At 36.9% G+C, this 21,151-nt stretch overlaps 1 protein-coding gene across 1 annotated transcript in view; it reads left to right on the top strand.

Annotated features, from left to right (window-relative positions):
• The window catches only part of LOC140143635 (probable ATP-dependent DNA helicase HFM1), a 62,019-nt gene that overhangs the window by 25,040 nt on the left and 15,828 nt on the right, over positions 1-21,151 (top strand). Inside the window, 8 exon segments of the mRNA XM_072165450.1 lie at positions 198-244; positions 12,614-12,767; positions 14,256-14,388; positions 14,977-15,078; positions 16,016-16,209; positions 17,080-17,126; positions 19,159-19,340; positions 20,298-20,381. Coding sequence (XP_072021551.1) covers positions 198-244; positions 12,614-12,767; positions 14,256-14,388; positions 14,977-15,078; positions 16,016-16,209; positions 17,080-17,126; positions 19,159-19,340; positions 20,298-20,381 — 943 coding nt within the window.

Below are 21,151 nucleotides of genomic sequence, written 5' to 3'. Positions count from 1 at the left end.
ACAGCTATCAACTGTTTGGATCAACATCCCTTTGCATTATTCTGCCAAAAGTAGGGAGGAATAATTTACGAGGTGGGTTGGTAGTTTGACAAATATTTATTTCTTTGTTGATAAACATGGCAGTTTTTTAGGGATCAGAACTGAAGGCTGTTTCTCTGGCTGCTGCTTTTTCTATTTTCATTTGTGATTTCTTTCAGGTTGCTGAATGGCTTGGAAAGGATGGGAGACCAGCAATCCATCACCAGTAAGTACCAATCTCTTATATTCAATGACTAATCAAGGAAAACAAATACTCCGGTGGGGGGTGTACTCAGTACAAATGACGTGCTGCAAACATGGATAGCATTTTTGGCCTCTTGGTATTTCAATAACCCCTTTTTCTAGGCCAATTTTGGTATATGGATACAACCTTTTTTTTTTCAACATTTTCTCAATTTGTGTTAAATTTGACCAAAAATTTTGATTGTTGGTATATCAATGGGTTCAAATTTCTTGAAAAATTGGTATATTGATGGGTCAACTTTCAAAATTCTCAACTGCTCACCCCTACCCAAACCAAACTTGAGTGCCCGGAATTGTGATTCTCATAATAAAGCCAGTAAAAAATTGTTTGTTTGCCCCTAAGACTAGAGACAAAAATGTGGAGGGTCAGTAGTTCAATTTTTGCAATGAATTTAATTACGGTAGTACATTAAATTATACTTTACACAAATATTATTTCAGATTCTAACAAATTTACTTGGATATGAAGACAAATAAGTTTAATTTCGAAAACTTGCTGTTGTGATGTAGGCGTTAATAAACTACTTATGACATATGAGCTATCTATCCCTGATGCAAACATTGATAAACACTACTTGTGACATGTGAGCTATCTACCCCTGATGTAAGAATTCATGAACTACAAGTATCATGTTAGCTATCTACCCCTGATATAGGCATTGATAAACTACTTGTGACATGTGAGCCATCTACCCCTGATGTAGGCATAGATAAACTACTTGTAACATGTGAGCTATCTACCCTTGATGTAGGCATAGATAAACTACTTGTAACATGTGAGCTATCTACCCCTGATATAGGCATTGATAAACTACTTGTAACATGTGGGCTATCTACCCCTGATGTACGCATTGATAAACTACTTATAACATGTTAGCTATCTACCCCTGATGTAGGTGTTGATAAACTACTTGTGACATGTGAGCCATCTACCCCTGATGTAGGCATAGATAAACTACTTGTAACATGTGAGCTATCTACCCCTGATATAGGCATTGATAAACTACTTGTAACATGTGAGCTATCTACCCCTGATGTAGGCATTGATAAACTACTTGTAACATGTTAGCTATCTACCCCCGATATAGGCATTGATAAACTACTTGTAACATGTGGGCCATCTACCCCTGATGTAGGCATTGATAAACTACTTGTAACATGTTAGCTATCTACCCCTGATATAGGCATTGATAAACTACTTGTAACATGTGTGGGCTATCTACCCCTGATGTACGCATTGATAAACTACTTATAACATGTTAGCTATCTACCCCTGATGTAGGTGTTGATAAACTACCTGTGACATGTGAGCCATCTACCCCTGATGTAGGCATAGATAAACTACTTGTAACATGTGAGCTATCTGCCCCTGATGTAGGTGTTGATAAACTACTTGTAACATGTGAGCTATCTGCCCCTGATGTAGGTGTTGATAAACTACTTGTAACATGTGAGCTATCTGCCCCTGATGTAGGTGTTGATAAACTACTTGTAACATGTGAGCTATCTGCCCCTGATGTAGGTGTTGATAAACTACTTGTAACATGTGAGCTATCTGCCCCTGATGTAGGTGTTGATAAACTACTTGTAACATGTGAGCTATCTGCCCCTGATGTAGGTGTTGATAAACTACTTGTGACATGTGAGCCATCTACCCCTGATGTAGGCATAGATAAACTACTTGTAACATGTGAGCTATCTGCCCCTGATGTAGGTGTTGATAAACTACTTGTAACATGTGAGCTATCTGCCCCTGATGTAGGTGTTGATAAACTACTTGTAACATGTGGGCTATCTACCCCTGATGTACGCATTGATAAACTACTTGTAACATGTTAGCTATCTACCCCTGATGTACGCATTGATAAACTACTTGTAACATGTTAGCTATCTACCCCTGATATAGGCATTGATAAACTACTTGTAACATGTGGGCTATCTACCTCTGATGTAGGCATTGATAAACTACTTGTAACATGTTAGCTAACTACCCCTGATATAGGCATTGATAAACTACTTGTAACATGTGGGCTGGGCTATCTACCCCTGATGTACGCATTGATAAACTACTTATAACATGTTAGCTATCTACCCCTGATGTAGGTGTTGATAAACTACTTGTGACATGTGAGCCATCTACCCCTGATGTAGGCATAGATAAACTACTTGTAACATGTGAGCTATCTGCCCCTGATGTAGGTGTTGATAAACTACTTGTAACATGTGAGCTATCTGCCCCTGATGTAGGTGTTGATAAACTACTTGTAACATGTGAGCTATCTGCCCCTGATGTAGGTGTTGATAAACTACTTGTAACATGTGAGCTATCTGCCTCTGATGTAGGCATTGATAAACTACTTGTAACATGTTAGCTATCTACCCCCGATATAGGCATTGATAAACTACTTGTAACATGTTAGCTATCTACCCCTGATATAGGCATTGATAAACTACTTGTAACATGTGGGCTATCTACCCTTGATGTAGGCATTGATAAACTACTTGTAACATGTTAGCTATCTACCCCTGATATAGGCATTGATAAACTACTTGTAACATGTGGGCCATCTACCCCTGATGTAGGCATTGATAAACTACTTGTAACATGTTAGCTATCTACCCCTGATATAGGCATTGATAAACTACTTGTAACATGTGGGCTATCTACCCCTGATGTACGCATTGATAAACTACTTATAACATGTGAGCTATCTACCCCTGATGTAGGTGTTGATAAACTACTTGTGACATGTGAGCCATCTACCCCTGATGTAGGCATAGATAAACTACTTGTAACATGTGAGCTATCTGCCCCTGATGTAGGTGTTGATAAACTACTTGTAACATGTGAGCTATCTGCCCCTGATGTAGGTGTTGATAAACTACTTGTAACATGTGAGCTATCTGCCCTGTTGATAAACTACTTGTAACATGTGAGCTATCTGCCCCTGATGTAGGTGTTGCTAAACTACTTGTGACATGTGAGCCATCTACCCCTGATGTAGGCATAGATAAACTACTTGTAACATGTGAGCTATCTGCCCCTGATGTAGGTGTTGATAAACTACTTGTAACATGTTAGCTATCTACCCCTGATGTACGCATTGATAAACTATGTGAGCTATCTACCCCTAATGTAGGCATTGATAAACTACTTGTAACATGTGGGCTATCTACCCCTGATGTACGCATTAATAAACTATGTGAGCTATCTACCCCTAATGTAGGCATTAATAAACTACTTGTAACATGTGGGCTATCTGCTCCTGATGTAGGCATTGATAAACTACTTGTAACATGTTAGCTATCTACCCCTGATATAGGCATTGATAAACTACTTGTAACATGTGGGCTATCTACCCCTGATGTAGGCATTGATAAACTACTTGTAACATGTTAGCTATCTACCCCTGATGTAGGCATTGGGTCGTGCGCCATGAATTGGGGGCCAAATGCGTTACATACTAAAAATTTGAACAATTTGCATGTTTTTGTACTTAGACTGATCTAATTCATAAACTGTTCATCAAAACCCTATAAAATTATATATCACTGTAAAGCTTAGGATACCAGGAATACACATGTACAAACAATTGGTCAATATACAGGGTGCCACAAATGTCATATAGGGTGGAAAAGTTAAATTTTGGTTCAAAAAGTATACAATTTTGTTCCTCTCTTATTTACTAGCAAAAATTCCTGTTCTGCTGAAACCTTTTTAGATGTGCTAATAACATTGTAGGCTCCCAAAAAAAGCAAACTTGTAATGATGAGTTATGTTGCCCAACTGAGATACAGGGTGTTCAAAAGTCGTACATAATTTTTATGATTTTTATTACATAATCAATCAAAACTTTTTTCCTTCATGACCTACACAAAAACCAATGACATATTTGAATTCCTCATCAAATTTCCATCCAAAAAATGTAAACAATTACAGCAGTAGGGTAACTCCTTCAAGAAATATGACCTTGGAACATTTCGGAGCATAAATGAATACTTAACACAGTAACGTATAGGAAAAGCCTAGAACCCATGACACAGAATGCAGCACACTTGCAACAAATTAACTTAGCTTGGAGTAAAACTGGTCACATTTCAAACTAGACATAAATACCAAAACAATGGTACATAATCCATCTCAATACCTTACTGGGTTATGAAGTTACAGTAAAAATATATTTGTGAGGCGCTAAAATCAACATTCCCTATACTTTAACACATGCCTCAACCGTAGGATCCTCAACCGTAGGATCCTCCACCCCTGACTTCACATCATTTGAACTGCAATATCTCAAGAAGTAAATAAAGTGTGATGTTCCTTCTTTCCACAATTTGAGCTAGATAAATAAGCAACAAAATAAGACCAAAACTAGTTCAGTACCCCTCTCCATTCTTGAGATCTAGGACAAAACGTCCTGAATAAAATGAAAAAATGTAACGCCTCCACCTTTTCCAATACCCCAATTCATGATGCACGACCATTGATAAACTACTTGTAACATGTTAGCTATCTACCCCTGATATAGGCATTGATAAACTACTTGTAACATGTGGGCTATCTACCCCTGATGTACGCATTGATAAACTACTTGTAACATGTTAGCTATCTACCCCTGATGTACGCATTCTGCCCCTGATGTAGGTGTTGATAAACTACTTGTAACATGTGAGCTATCTGCCCCTGATGTAGGTGTTGATAAACTACTTGTAACATGTGAGCTATCTACCCCTGATGTACGCCTGATGTAGGCATTGATAAACTACTTGTAACATGTGGGCTATCTACCCCTGATGTACGCATTGATAAACTATGTGAGCTATCTACCCCTAATGTAGGCATTAATAAACTACTTGTAACATGTGGGCTATCTACCCCTGATGTACGCATTGATTAACTACTTGTAACATGTGGGCTATCTACCCCTGATGTATGCATTGATAAACTACTTGTAACATGTGGGCTATCTACCCCTGATGTACGCATTGATAAACTACTTGTAACATGTGGGCTATCTACCCCTGATGTACGCATTGATAAACTACTTGCAACATGTGGGCTATCTACCCCTGATGTACGCATTGATAAACTACTTGCAACATGTGGGCTATCTTCCCCTGATGTACGCATTGATAAACTACTTGCAACATGTGGGCTATCTACCCTGATGTACGCATTGATAAACTACTTGCAACATGTGGGCTATCTTCCCCTGATGTACGCATTGATAAACTACTTGTAACATGTGGGCTATCTACCCCTGATGTACGCATTGATAAACTACTTGTAACATGTGGGCTATCTACCCCTGATGTACGCATTGATAACCCTAGCAGAAATTCTATACAGCAAGAAGTGTATCAAAGTGTATTAAAACTGTATCAAACAGCAATTTAATACAGTTTTGATATACAAAAGGTGTATTGAAAATGTATCAACTGAAAATATAAGGTATCAAAACTGTATCAAATACCACCTAACTGTATCAAAAATGTATCAAAAGTGTATCGAATTTGAACTTAGTTAATTTTGGCCATGCTTGTGGTGTATCAAAAGTGTAGCAAATTGGACTTTGCAGTTTTTCAGTGTATGTAAAGTGTATCAAAGTGAAATTTTTGGTGCTAGATGTATATCAAAAGTGTATCAAATTGGACTTAGTCAAATTCTGGCTGCATACAGTGTATCAAAAGTGTATTAAATTGAACTTTGCCTGTTTTTTGGTGTATGTAAAGTGTATCAAATTGAACTTAGTCAATTTTTGGTGGCTAGAGGTATATCAAAAGTGTATCAAATTGGACTTGGTCAAATTCTGGCTGCCTATAGTGTATCAAAAGCGTATTAAATTGGACTTAGTTTATTTTGGGTGGCTAGAGGTATATCAAAAGTGTATCAAATTGGGCTTTCATAAACTGACCTTTTGTAGTGTATCAAAACTGTATCAATAACTGATCACATGTCTAGATAATGACTCATCATTTTCAAATTTGCCCATGTGGCATGTATGCAGTTAACACCAGGATTTGCATTTGGAAATGTACTGTATTTTAGAGCAAATTATGGTGTTTTATTTATCATGATGAAGATACAAACATGCTTGTAGACTGCACATTAGGTTACAATGTAGTTGTAATCAGGGACTGTGATTAAAGAGGAAATATCTGACTTTGTTCTGATAAGGTAAGCTTACTATATATTATATATAGGGCCTCAATGTATATGTATTAAGCATGAATATAGCACATGCCTGTATAGTAGATGTTATTGGTAGCCTTTTTGTCTCTTTATTGAGGGTAACAACTTCAGTGACAAGCACTGCATTCCAAGCAGGCCCTCTGATGTATGTATGTTCCATTTTGGTTGGGTTTTGCTTATTTTTTGCAAGACTTTCTCACACATTTATCCTATTGCGTTGTAATTTTGAACGTCGATAGGGGAAAGTGCATTGAGCTGCTCCGTGAGGGGGGAAAGTGCTAGAGGTCAGCATTAGCAGTAGAGGGCAGTGTTGAATTTGAGCTTGATTAGACTAATTTCAAAATTTGACCTTTGACCCCTTCACTTTGGGGTCATTAATGTTTGCAAATATGTTTAGATCATGTAAGGATAATTCTTGTTGAATTTGAGCTTGATTGGACCAATTTTGAAATTTGAAAAACTATCAAAAGTGTATAAAAAACTGTATCAAAAGTGTATCAAAACTGTATCAAAATTGTATAAAAAACTGTATCAAAAGTGTATCAAAAAACTATCAAAAGTGTATCAAAAAACTATCAAAAGTGTATAAAAAACTGTATCAAAAGTGTATCAAAAAACTATATCAAAAGTGTATCAAATGGCATGTATCAAAAATAGGGCGGTCCCGCTGGCCAGCATTAGAATTGGGCTGATTTGATACAGTGACATATTTGATACACTTTTGATATAATTATGTATAAAATGTGTATAAAATGAAAGGATAAGAATTTCAATGCTAATTTGATACAGTTTAAATTGGAACGCTGATTTCATACAGTGACATATTTGATACACTTTTGATATAATTATGTATGAAATGTGTATGAAATGAAAGGATCAAAATTTCAACGCTAATTTGATACAGTTTAAATTGGAACGCTGATTTGATACAGTAACATATTCGATACACTTTTGATATAAATTATGTATGAAATGTGTATGAAATGAAAGGATAAAATTTCAACGCTAATTTGATACAGTTTAAATTGGAACGCTGATTTGATACAGTTACATATTTCATACACTTTTGATAAAATTATGTATGAAATGTGTATGAAATGAAAGGATAAAATTTGAACGCTAATTTGATACAGTTTAAATTGGAACGCTGATTTGATAGAGTTACATATTTCCTACACTTTTGATATAATTATGTATGAAATGTGTATGAAATGAAAGGATAAAAATTTCAACGCTAATTTGATACAGTTTAAATTGGAACCCTCATTTGATACAGTAACATATTTAATACACTTTTGATATAAATGTGTATGAAATGAAAGGATAAAAATTTCAACGCTAATTTGATACAGTTTAAATTTGAACCCTGATTTGATACAGTTACATATTTCATACACTTTTGATATAATTATGTATGAAATGTGTATGAAATGAAAGGATAAAATTTGAACGCTAATTTGATACAGTTTAAATTGGAACGCTGATTTGATACAGTTACATATTTCCTACACTTTTGATATAATTATGTATGAAATGTGTATGAAATGAAAGGATAAAAATTTCAACGCTAATTTGATACAGTTTAAATTGGAACCCTCATTTGATACAGTAACATATTCGATACACTTTTGATATAAATGATGTATGAAATGTGTTGATACACTTTTGATATAAATGATGTATGAAATGTGTATGAAACGAAAGGATAAAAATTTGAACGCTAATTTGATACAGTTTAAATTGGAACCCTGATTTGATACAGTAACATATTCATACACTTTTGATATAAATTATGTATGAAATGAAAGGATAAAAATTTGAACGCAAATTTGATACAGTTTAAATTGGAACCCTCATTTGATACAGTAACATATTTGATACACTTTTGATATAAATGATGTATGAAATGTGTATGAAATGAAAGGATAAAAATTTCAATGCTAATTTGATACAGTTTAAATTGGAACCCTCATTTGATACAGTCACATATTGGATACACTTTTGATATAAATGATGTATGAAATGTGTATGAAATGAAAAGATAAAAATTTGAATGTTAATTTGATACAGTTTAAATTGGAACCCTGATTTGATACAGTAACATATTCAATACACTTTTGATATAAATGATGTATGAAATGTGTATGAAATGAAAGGATAAAAATTTGAACATAAATTTGATACAGTTTAAATTGGAACCCTCATTTGATACAGTAACATATTCGATACACTTTTGATATAAATTATGTATGAAATGTGTATGGAATGAAAGGATAAAATTTGAATGTTAATTTGATACAGTTTAAATTGGGAACGCTGATTTGATACAGTTACATATTTCATACACTTTTGATATAATTATGTATGAAATATGTATGAAATGAAAGGATAAAAATTTGAACATAAATTTGATACAGTTTAAATTGGAACCCTCATTTGATACAGTAACATATTCGATACACTTTTGATAGAAATTATGTATGAAATGTGTATGAAATGAAAGGATAAAAATTTGAATGCAAATTTGATACAGTTTAAATTGGAACCCTCATTTGATACAGTAACATATTCGATACACTTTTGATATAAATTATGTATGAAATGTGTATGAAATGAAAGGATAAAAATTTGACGCATAAATTTGATACAGTTTAAATTGGAACCCTCATTTGATACAGTAACATATTCAATACACTTTTGATATAAATTATGTATGAAATGTGTATGAAATGAAAGGATAAAAATTTCAACGAAAATTTGATACAGTTTAAATTGGAACCCTCATTTGATACAGTAACGTATTCGATACACTTTTGATATAAATTATGTATGAAATGTGTATGAAATGAAAGGATAAAAATTTCAATGCTAATTTGATACAGTTTAAATTGGAACCCTCATTTGATACAGTAACATATTCGATACACTTTTGATATAAATTATGTATGAAATGTGTATGAAATGAAAGGATAAAAATTTGAACGCTAATTTGATACAGTTTAAATTGGAACCCTGATTTGATACAGTTACTTATTTGATACACTTTTGATATAATTATGTATCAAATATGTATGAAATGAAAGGATACACTTCATTTGATACTTTTTTGATACATTATCTTGGCATTTGATACACTTTTGATATGTATAACATGTGTATGCAATGTTAATTTGATACAGTTTTGATACATAAAAGTGTATGAAATGAGGGTTCCAATTCAAAGCCTTTTATTTCATACATTTTTCATACGTAAAGTGGTGTATCAAAAGTGTATCAAATTTCAGCCAGGGAAACTACTTGTAACATGTGGGCTATCTACCCCTGATGTAGGTGTTGATAAACTACTTGTAACATGTGAGCTATCTGCCCCTGATGTAGGTGTTGATAAACTACTTGTAACATGTGAGCTATCTGCCCTGATGTAGGTGTTGATAAACTACTTGTAACATGTGAGCTATCTGCCCCTGATGTAGGTGTTGATAAACTACTTGTGACATGTGAGCCATCTACCCCTGATGTAGGCATAGATAAACTACTTGTAACATGTGAGCTATCTGCCCCTGATGTAGGTGTTGATAAACTACTTGTAACATGTGAGCTATCTGCCCCTGATGTAGGTGTTGATAAACTACTTGTAACATGTGGGCTATCTACCCCTGATGTACGCATTGATAAACTACTTGTAACATTAGCTATCTACCCCTGATGTACGCATTGATAAACTACTTGTAACATGTTAGCTATCTACCCCTGATATAGGCATTGATAAACTACTTGTAACATGTGGGCTATCTACCCCTGATGTAGGCATTGATAAACTACTTGTAACATGTTAGCTAACTACCCCTGATATAGGCATTGATAAACTACTTGTAACATGTGGGCTGGGCTATCTACCCCTGATGTACACATTGATAAACTACTTATAACATGTTAGCTATCTACCCCTGATGTAGGTGTTGATAAACTACTTGTGACATGTGAGCCATCTACCCCTGATGTAGGCATAGATAAACTACTTGTAACATGTGAGCTATCTGCCCCTGATGTAGGTGTTGATAAACTACTTGTAACATGTGAGCTATCTGCCCCTGATGTAGGTGTTGATAAACTACTTGTAACATGTGAGCTATCTGCCCCTGATGTAGGTGTTGATAAACTACTTGTAACATGTGAGCTATCTGCCCCTGATGTAGGTGTTGATAAACTACTTGTAACATGTGAGCTATCTGCCCCTGATGTAGGTGTTGATAAACTACTTGTAACATGTGAGCTATCTGCCCCTGATGTAGGTGTTGATAAACTACTTGTAACATGTGAGCTATCTGCCCCTGATGTAGGTGTTGATAAACTACTTGTAACATGTTAGCTATCTACCCCTGATGTACGCATTGATAAACTATGTGAGCTATCTACCCCTAATGTAGGCATTGATAAACTACTTGTAACATGTGGGCTATCTACCCCTGATGTACGCATTAATAAACTATGTGAGCTATCTACCCCTAATGTAGGCATTAATAAACTACTTGTAACATGTGGGCTATCTACCCCTGATGTACGCATTGATAAACTACTTGTAACATGTTAGCTATCTACCCCTGATATAGGCATTGATAAACTACTTGTAACATGTGGGCTATCTACCCCTGATGTAGGCATTGATAAACTACTTGTAACATGTTAGCTATCTACCCCTGATGTAGGCATTGATAAACTACTTGTAACATGTTAGCTATCTACCCCTGATATAGGCATTGATAAACTACTTGTAACATGTGGGCTATCTACCCCTGATGTACGCATTGATAAACTACTTGTAACATGTTAGCTATCTACCCCTGATGTACGCATTCTGCCCCTGATGTAGGTGTTGATAAACTACTTGTAACATGTGAGCTATCTGCCCCTGATGTAGGTGTTGATAAACTACTTGTAACATGTGAGCTATCTACCCCTGATGTACGCATTGATAAACTATGTGAGCTATCTACCCCTAATGTAGGCATTGATAAACTACTTGTAACATGTGGGCTATCTACCCCTGATGTACGCATTGATAAACTATGTGAGCTATCTACCCTAATGTAGGCATTAATAAACTACTTGTAACATGTGGGCTATCTACCCCTGATGTACGCATTGATTAACTACTTGTAACATGTGGGCTATCTACCCTGATGTATGCATTGATAAACTACTTGTAACATGTGGGCTATCTACCCCTGATGTACGCATTGATAAACTACTTGTAACATGTGGGCTATCTACCCCTGATGTACGCATTGATAAACTACTTGCAACATGTGGGCTATCTACCCCTGATGTACGCATTGATAAACTACTTGCAACATGTGGGCTATCTACCCCTGATGTACGCATTGATAAACTACTTGCAACATGTGGGCTATCTACCCCTGATGTACGCATTGATAAACTACTTGTAACATGTGGGCTATCTACCCCTGATGTACGCATTGATAAACTACTTGTAACATGTGGGCTATCTACCCCTGATGTACGCATTGATAAACTACTTGCAACATGTGGGCTATCTACCCCTGATGTACGCATTGATAAACTACTTGCAACATGTGGGCTATCTACCCCTGATGTACGCATTGATAAACTACTTGTAACATGTGGGCTATCTACCCCTGATGTACGCATTGATAAACTACTTGTAACATGTGGGCTATCTACCCCTGATGTATGCATTGATAAACTACTTGTAACATGTGGGCTATCTACCCTGATGTACGCATTGATAAACTACTTGTAACATGTGGGCTATCTACCCCTGATGTACGCATTGATAAACTACTTGTAACATGTGGGCTATCTACCCCTGATGTACGCATTGATAAACTACTTGTAACATGTGGGCTATCTACCCCTGATGTACGCATTGATAAACTACTTGTAACATGTGGGCTATCTACCCCTGATGTATGCATTGATAAACTACTTGTAACATGTGGGCTATCTACCCCTGATGTACGCATTGATAAACTACTTGTAACATGTGAGCTATCTACCCCTGATGTACGCATTGATAAACTACTTGTAACATGTGGGCTATCTACCCATGATGTGATTGGCATACTAACTTAACTTTTTTTGATATCATGTGAATAGAATGGATGATAGCTACAGACCAGTGAAGCTACGCAAAGTTGTCTTGGGTTTTGCATGTTCTGAAAACCAAAATGAATTCAGATTTGATTTGTCATTGAACTACAAACTGAGTGGAGTGATACAGACATATTCTGATCAGAAGCCTACTTTAGTGGTAAGTGCCTGGTGTATGGTGTAGTAGCTAAGTGGATCTGAATCAGGAGGAAGGGGAGAGAGGGGGAAAACTGAGTGTAATGATACAGACATATTCTGATCAGAAGCCTACATTGTACTGTAGTGGTAAGTGCCTGGTATAGCTAAGTGGATGTGAATTAGGATGGAGGGGGAGAGAGGAGGGGCAAACTGAGTGGATTGATACAGCCATACTCTGATCAGAAGCCTACTTAGGTGGTAAGTGCCTGGTGTAGCTAAGTGGATGTGAATTAGGATGGAGGGGGAGAGAAGAGGGGCAAACTGAGTGGATTGATACAGACATACTCTATTCAGAAGCCTACTTAGGTGGTAAGTGCCTGGTATAGCTAAGTGGATGTGAATTAGGATGGAGGGGGAGAGAGGAGGGGCAAACTGAGTTGATTGATACTGACATACTCTAATCAGAAGCCTACTTAGGTGGTAAGTGCCTGGTGTAGCTAAGTGGATGTGAATTAGGATGGAGGGGGAGAGAGGAGGGGCAAACTGAGTGGATTGATACAGCCATACTCTGATCAGAAGCCTACTTAGGTGGTAAGTGCCTGGTGTAGCTAAGTGGATGTGAATTAGGATGGAGGGGGAGAGAGGAGGGGCAAACTGAGTGGATTGATACAGACATACTCTGATCAGAAGCCTACTTAGGTGGTAAGTGCCTGGTGTAGCTAAGTGGATGTGAATTAGGATGGAGGGGGAGAGAAGAGGGGCAAACTGAGTTGATTGATACTGACATACTCTAATCAGAAGCCTACTTAGGTGGTAAGTGCCTGGTGTAGCTAAGTGGAGGTAAATGGGGGAGGGGGACAGGGGAGGAGGAGGGGCAAACTGAGTGAAGTAATACAGAAGTAATACTGTCACTAAACAAACCGTCTGGCGACTACCCGTGAAATGACAATCGCTGATTGGTTAATGAATATCCAAATAAAACTGTTTTCAATTGACTATAGGACGTGACTTGTGTAAGTGACACTAAACATCATAGACCCCCCACTATTTGTATATACCACAAACACAAAATATACGCTAGGTTAGCAGCCATTGAGACGCCAATCGTCTGATATCGCCTTTCATGTTAGCGACTCGCAGCGAGTACTCGCATACGTTGTGTGGATTTATGTAACTGCATAGCTATCCATCAACTGCTGCATGCGCTGAAACCCAGCGATGATTGAGAGCCAATCCTCAGTCTTAACATTTTATGATGATGATGATTGGCCAATCAGAAAAGATGTACTATGAGGTTGTCACCAGACGGTTTGTTTAGTGGCAAAGGAGCACAAATCGGCTGGGACCGAGAATAATGGAAGACATGACCTTAATCTTCCACACAGGAGGTGTAGATTTCAAATGGAGTCACCCATTCAGGAACTACATTTGAAATTCACACCCCTGTGTAGAGATTAGGGGGTGTATGGATTTCAAGTGGAAAAGCCGGATTTTTTAATTTTTCCTTCAGTTTTGTGCAACTCGTAAGGGTGTTCAGCAGGCTGCAGGAATTCTGGTTAAAGAGGCTAGATTCATTCTCAATGCACAGCATAAGCAGAGGCTTCAGAAGTGTGCCAATATGCTCAGAGAATCAAAACTGAGAGGTAGGCATAAATTTCTGGTTAAAGCAGCTAAGATTTATTCTCAAAGCACAGCATAAGCTGAGGCTTTAGAAGTGTGCCAACAATGCGGGCACATCGTCTGTGTTGTTTCGCATAGTAAACCATGCAGACGCACCGGACGCGGGTTGTTAAATAGTGAAACCTGATTGAATTTGAAGCCCTTTCAATGACGAAAACAAGCTAAAGATCATCTAATTCACATGGTTATTTTTATGAGGAATAGCATAATGGTCATTGCCTCTCAACCTTACAAGAAGATCTGTGATTTCTGTTGATATCAGAAATAAAACACAGAATAAAACGGCAATGTTAATAATAGACGCTACCCCCCAAAATACTTAATTCAACATGTAAGCGACTGCGTTTATGTACTAACACAGGTTCCAGGCATGATGGATTATACATGCTCACACTTAACACGTACGCACGGTGCGTTCACATATATGCTACTGTAAAAGTGTGGACTCATCATGGATTAACAACGGTTGCCTCCTATCCCGGGCCTCCTATACAAAGGTATAGGAAGAGTTGTTGAATACTAATTGAAAATGTATGTTTTACTATTTTCAGATTTGATCATCCATGGTGTCGGATTCCATCATGCTGGACTTGACTTTCAGGATAGGAAAGCCGTTGAAGAGATCTTTATCAAAGGAGACCTACCTGTATTGAGTAAGAAATGAACAAAAGAAATAAGAGAAGGAAAGAGAAAGAAAGAAAGCAAGACAATTTGGGTGTATAATTTCATTAGAGAATGAATTTGAGAAAACCTTCTGATAATTACAAACACTCGCTGAGCAGCAAGACCTTCCCTCTAAGCTTTTAATCCAATAAGCTGATTATCTATTTGTTTTCTTGAATTGGAAGACATACTTTGATGTATTACTGAGCTCAATCATCTGAAATTACTGGAGCGTGAGCCACCTAGGCTGGTGGCTCACCATAGTATTTTATTAACAGAAGGTTTTCTCCAAATTTGTTTCCTAATGTTGTGCTGCAGCCTATAGTGGGCAGCACTGAAGTAAATACCATGTGTCCAAAGTTATTATAGTGTGTTGAGTGTAAATGAGTGTTTACGCAATCGTCTGCAACTTATTTACCTTTTACATGTTTTAGGGTAGCAAGGGGGGGGGGGGAGAGTTCTCACAGGGGGGAAGCTGTCCCTCCTTGGCTATGCCACTGAAAATCCAGTGTGGTGTGAGACAAACCAGGTTAACAAGATCTTATTTCTTCACCCTTATTCCAAAAAATACTAGCACTGATGTTTTTAGATTAAGAAAATATTCTCCTGTTTTGCCAAATAAAACATAGCTGAATCTCATACAAGTTGTGTGAAATCGCACTCTCAGCTCGATTTGTAATATTGCGAGTTGCATAGGATGTTGTGTTGATGGCCATCTTGGATATGCGGGTATGAGATTACTTAATATACTAAAAATTATTCCTCCTTGTATACTAATAAATATTCCTCATGAGCAGCTTTGAAATTCACCTTCCCTGTACATATCCAAGATGGCTGCATTATTGCATCATGCAAACAGTAGGATTCAAAGAAATTCTAACTTACCGATAGGAGGTGTATAAAAGTCTTTCAAATTTTTTGTTTTAGTGGCAACCAGCACCCTAGCCATGGGTGTGAATCTACCAGCTCATCTCGTTATAATCAAATCAACTCAACATTATGTCGCCAGCAGTTACGCTGAGTATAGTGAGACACAGGTACTACAGATGATTGGTAGAGCTGGACGACCTCAATTTGATACTTCAGCTACAGCAGTCATCATGACAAAGAACAGCACTAAGGTAGGCCCAAATTCAGGTGGGGTACTCAAATAATGTTTTGGTAAATATGCACAGTCCAGATTTCAAAAATGTGGCTCCAGAAAATGGGGTTTCCTGAATTAAAAAAAAAAGTGCCTTGTTTTGCCTTTTTGGTCAAAACTTTCTCAGAAATAAGCTAATTTGGGGATAGGCCTATTTGGAGGAAAATTTATCCAAAAAGTCTCTGGAACTTAAATGGGCTTCAATTGGAGATTCCAAAACAGAAAAAATACCTTAAAAAAGAAGGCTTTGAGGTGGCACTTATCTGCAAGGTTATGGCATGCCTGTCTTGACAACGTAATGTAAAGTTTTTAGAAAGAACCAAGTTTCATCCATCGGGTAGCATTGAGTTTTACACCTCGCCTATTGAGGTAGACTTCATATTAAGTTACAACTTAAAGGTCCTTACCCAATCAACAGCCTCATCCCCCATTTTTCTTCATCAAAATTGAAATTTTGGTATCAGAAGAAAGCTCATAATTGTTCTCATTATCCATTTTTGTTTAGATGATATGAACAAAATTGTAGTGATTTGTGGTAACCACGCCTAAAGTTTATGACTGTATGTACTCTCCTATGGGGCATTGTTATACACGTCTTTGCTTCACATATCAAAACCGCTGGAGCAATACAACTCTGAATTTGGAAACATTTTTTTAATGGTAGGCCCCATTTTAAACTTAAAAACAAAACATGAAAAATCGGACAAAGCCTCTTTAAAAATAAAAATCAGTATCAAATTTTGTTTCAGATATTTAACTATGATGCACCCTATATCTAGTTTAGGCCTATAATATGATTTTTAAACACAAGCTTAATAATATTTCTGTTTGAATATTTTTATCTCTGTAGAGAAAGTATGAATTGCTTCTTGGTGGAAAGGAGAATATAGAAAGCAGGTAAGGTTAACATGATAGTTAAAATGCTCCTTTTGAACTTATATTTTCAAAAAGAAAATGGTTTGGGAATCTAATCAATTTTCTACATTCAATAGTGAAAGTTCGAAAAAAATCCACCAGTTATTTTGCCTAGAAGCTCTTAACTTAGTAGTTGTCCTATTCCTCTAACATGTCTAACACAGTGCTAGTTACTGAGGTCACGCTCAGTCAGAGAGATTTTGTGTGCGTAGTATAGGGAATGTTGCCGATAACTGCAATTATGTTCTATCCGGGTGTTCTGTGTATTTAAAAATCATTCACAGTCATTTCATGCTATGCTGCAATTGCTTCACACGATACGGTGTGTTGCCGATATATCGATTACTTTTTGCCGCAACTCAACGAAACTCATCGTATTTCCAAGTTAAAATGTATTTAACTTTATTGCGATATATACCGCAATGCAGTATTTTGCAGTACGATGCAGTGCGGCAACGCATCGCAAAGCAAAGCAATTGTGGCGTAGTATGAACAGACCTTAAAGGCTTAATGTACGATTTCCTTCAAATTTTAAATTTGTCATTTTATACTCAAAATGCTGAAATAATACTAGACATAATGATCAGGAATGGTTTCTGTCCATTTTGAGCTGAAATAACGAGGTAACGTGAAAGAAACACTGCTTGTTATTTTGGCCGTTTAACACGCAGTTCTATGGGCGGACATAAAGTCATAATTTCTTGAATTATGACTTTATGTAAAACTTTGCTCTGTTTACCTACAAAAACAACAAATTTGGATGATTCCATTTAGGTGCAAGTTGTGACATGTATAAACATTACAGATATGCCAAAAAATCAGGTTTGAAAAAAATTAACCAAATTCATATTATAAGATCGTACATTATGACTTTAAGTCTTTTTACCAGCACATGAATATTATTAGTTTGAATAAGGCTTTCCAAAAGAGGGTTGTCTCAGATTTAATTTAACTACAAAACAAGTTGTTATTCATACTTACCCCCATCAAAACAAAATCACACAAAATCCCTCTATCTTGGGCAACAAATGCAACATGTTCAAATGTATGCACCCCTGGTAAATTCCTGGTGCTGCTACTGACAAGATCACAGTAAAACACTCCTTTGATCTTTAGCAATGTTTGGTTACAAACCAATTCTTCAATTCGTTCCCCCTTTGAAAGATTGGAATTGACCTTTTTGGTAAATCCCATAAATCCTTGCGTTAGACCCCAGATGTTGTCATTTGACATCATGCTGACTTACATACAATGCGCAGTAGCGATGTTCACTAAACAATGTGCGCATCGGTGTTAAACAATGTGCGCATCAGCGTGACGTCCAATGTCGTCATTTGGGGTCTAACCGCAAGGAATTATTGGATTTACCAAAAAGGTCAATGCAAATTCTTATGAGTGTCAAAATGGTCCATTTTGTAGTGACAACTTGTACGTGCTATGGGAGGCTTATTCCTCCAGGGTCTATTTGGGGGCCCACTTATATTAATATTTCAACATCATATCAAATCAGTGTATTATTATAACCACTTTGGTCAGCTTGTAAAACTGAGAAAGGCCCCGCCATAACGGAGTGCAATTCCGCCCCTATGGTAGTCATTTGTATTTCTACCTGTTGTTAATATTTGAATGTTTTAGTGTAGTACTTTTGAATGTGCAATATGTGTATTTTAAGTGTTTGCTGGTGGATGAAATGAACTTTAGATCAACATTTAAATTGTGATGGTCACTACAAAATGCCTGGAAGTGAGATCAAAATAGTCTGGCTATTCTCATAATAACATGATTTATTACCCCCCCATTTAACAATCATTACATGCAATTTTTTTTTTTGACCTCAAGTTACAAAGTACGAATATTTCTACCCAAACTATGCAACGGTCAATCTATGAATGTACATATCTATTTGGGTTTTTAAAAAAATATGATCTGATAGTTAGGTTGTCCAAGATCCAAGTGCTGGCTCATAGCGTTAGGCCTACAGTCTGATTTGGACTTTCTGTTTTCTTCATTTCAGCTTGCATAATCATCTGATAGAGTATCTGAATGCAGAGGTTGTACTCCATACCATCAATGATATATCAATAGCGATAGAATGGCTCAAATCAACCTTCTTATTTATACGCATCATGAAGAATTCTCCTCACTATGGAATACCAGTTGGACTGTCTGATGAGGAGCTAGAAAAGAGACTACAAGGTTCTTGTTTTTTGTCTTTGAATACAAGGCTTATAACACTTTTTTTTTTCTGAAACGGAGACATAAAATGCAACAAACACACATTGCACCACATGTGCTGTGAATGAATAATTCCTATTCATTCCATTTCTGACATATGAAAAAATGTCACAACATAATGAAACCGGGCTGTTGTTGTTTAGTTTGTTTTGATGTATGTATGTGCAAAAAAATAAATCTGTTCTCCCTGTTGCTCATGTGGTAAAGGCGAGGCAGATGAACCATGATAAAAAAGACCTTGTTACAGTTGGTCCGCTCAGGGTAATGAGTCCAATTATTGGATACACTTGCCTGTCCTGTAAAAAACATGGACCAGGTATCTAAAGTGACCACCTTCACCAGACCAGGTCACTTGTGCCTGGCCGAAGTTTCATCAGCGTTATCTCCTAGATTTCACCTCATACTTAGATATGCTTGACATAAAAAAGGGGTTAAAGCCATATTATAACATTTGCTGAGAAGAACGCCCTCAAAAAAAAAATTTAATTCAGGTTTTTACACGATTCTAATGTACTTTAGTAAACAAAGATTCTCTGCAAAAATCAAGACTTTGGGTGCTGTAGTTTTGTCAAAATCCGTGATTTTGAATAAACCGATGGAACCGGCGTTTTATTATTACGATAGAAATATTAGTCGAACGCGTATGTGTTGTTCATAACACAGTACTACGTACACGGCGTGCGGGACACACACACACGCCAGAGGATCGTACTGTATTACAACCGCCGGAGTAACATGCATTAGCGCTATTAGTAAATTCCGATTTTCTTTGTTTTACCTCACTTGTTCGGCTCAAAATTAAAGGGGACATATCTGACAGTAAAAGTTAACATTTTATGGAAAATAAATACTAATCTATTTTTAAAGAAATGTTATAATATGGCTTTAACTTCTATACAAATATGTTTGTCTCTTTAGACATGTGTATCAAGGATCTGAATCTACTTGCTCAATACAAATTGGTTCATATGGATGGTGAAACCATGGACTTGAAACCCACAGGTAAGTCGTCATCATCATCAGCAGCAGTGGTGTGCGCAGCACATTGAAAGGGGGGGGGCAGGTTGTTCAATTTCCCCCGAATGGAGTTTGATTAGGAGTGTAAACGAGCGGAATGACTGATTTCCCCCGAATTAGTTTTCCCCCTACCCCCCCCCCCTTTGCGCATGCCACTGAGCAGCAGCACCATAATAATCTTCATCATCAGCACATTACCATCGTCATCTTCATCATTAACAGCTAGCAGCATCATCATAATTATCTTCATTTCCATCTTCAGCATAACCAACGTCGGTTGTTTTTTGTCTGTTTGGTGTTGTTTGACTGCTATGTGCACAGTGATTTTCATCACTTCCAGTGTACTGTTTTCCTGACACTTTTATGGGCTCTGGAATTGGCAATTTTTGGCCATCAAACTTTGCCCGTTTTTGTGCCTACACTGGATGTTTGGTTTAGCGTGTCTGTTTATATGCACAGTGATTTTCATCACTCGTTCTAGTGCACTTTTATATTACCATTGATCCTTGTTGTTTTTGAAAGTTCGGCACTTCTGTGGGCCTTGGAACTGGTAATTTTTGGTGATCAAACTGTTTTTGTCCCCCTGCGTACTGTCCAGTCTGCATTTTACTTGTTTCCCCACATCAAGTTGGTGTACCATATTCATTCCAATAAGCACCCATGGCGCTTAACAAAGTCATTTTGGGTGAGCGCTTATTTTTTTACCTCATTTACCTTTAGGCCTTTTTTCATGAGGGGCGTTTATTAGAGACAAA

Source organism: Amphiura filiformis, unplaced genomic scaffold, assembly GCF_039555335.1.
Source record: "Amphiura filiformis unplaced genomic scaffold, Afil_fr2py scaffold_25, whole genome shotgun sequence".
NCBI classification, from domain to species: Eukaryota; Metazoa; Echinodermata; class Ophiuroidea; order Amphilepidida; family Amphiuridae; genus Amphiura; species Amphiura filiformis.
The sequence above is the reverse complement of the archived record's forward strand: the minus strand, read 5'-3'. Positions and strand labels throughout refer to the sequence as shown.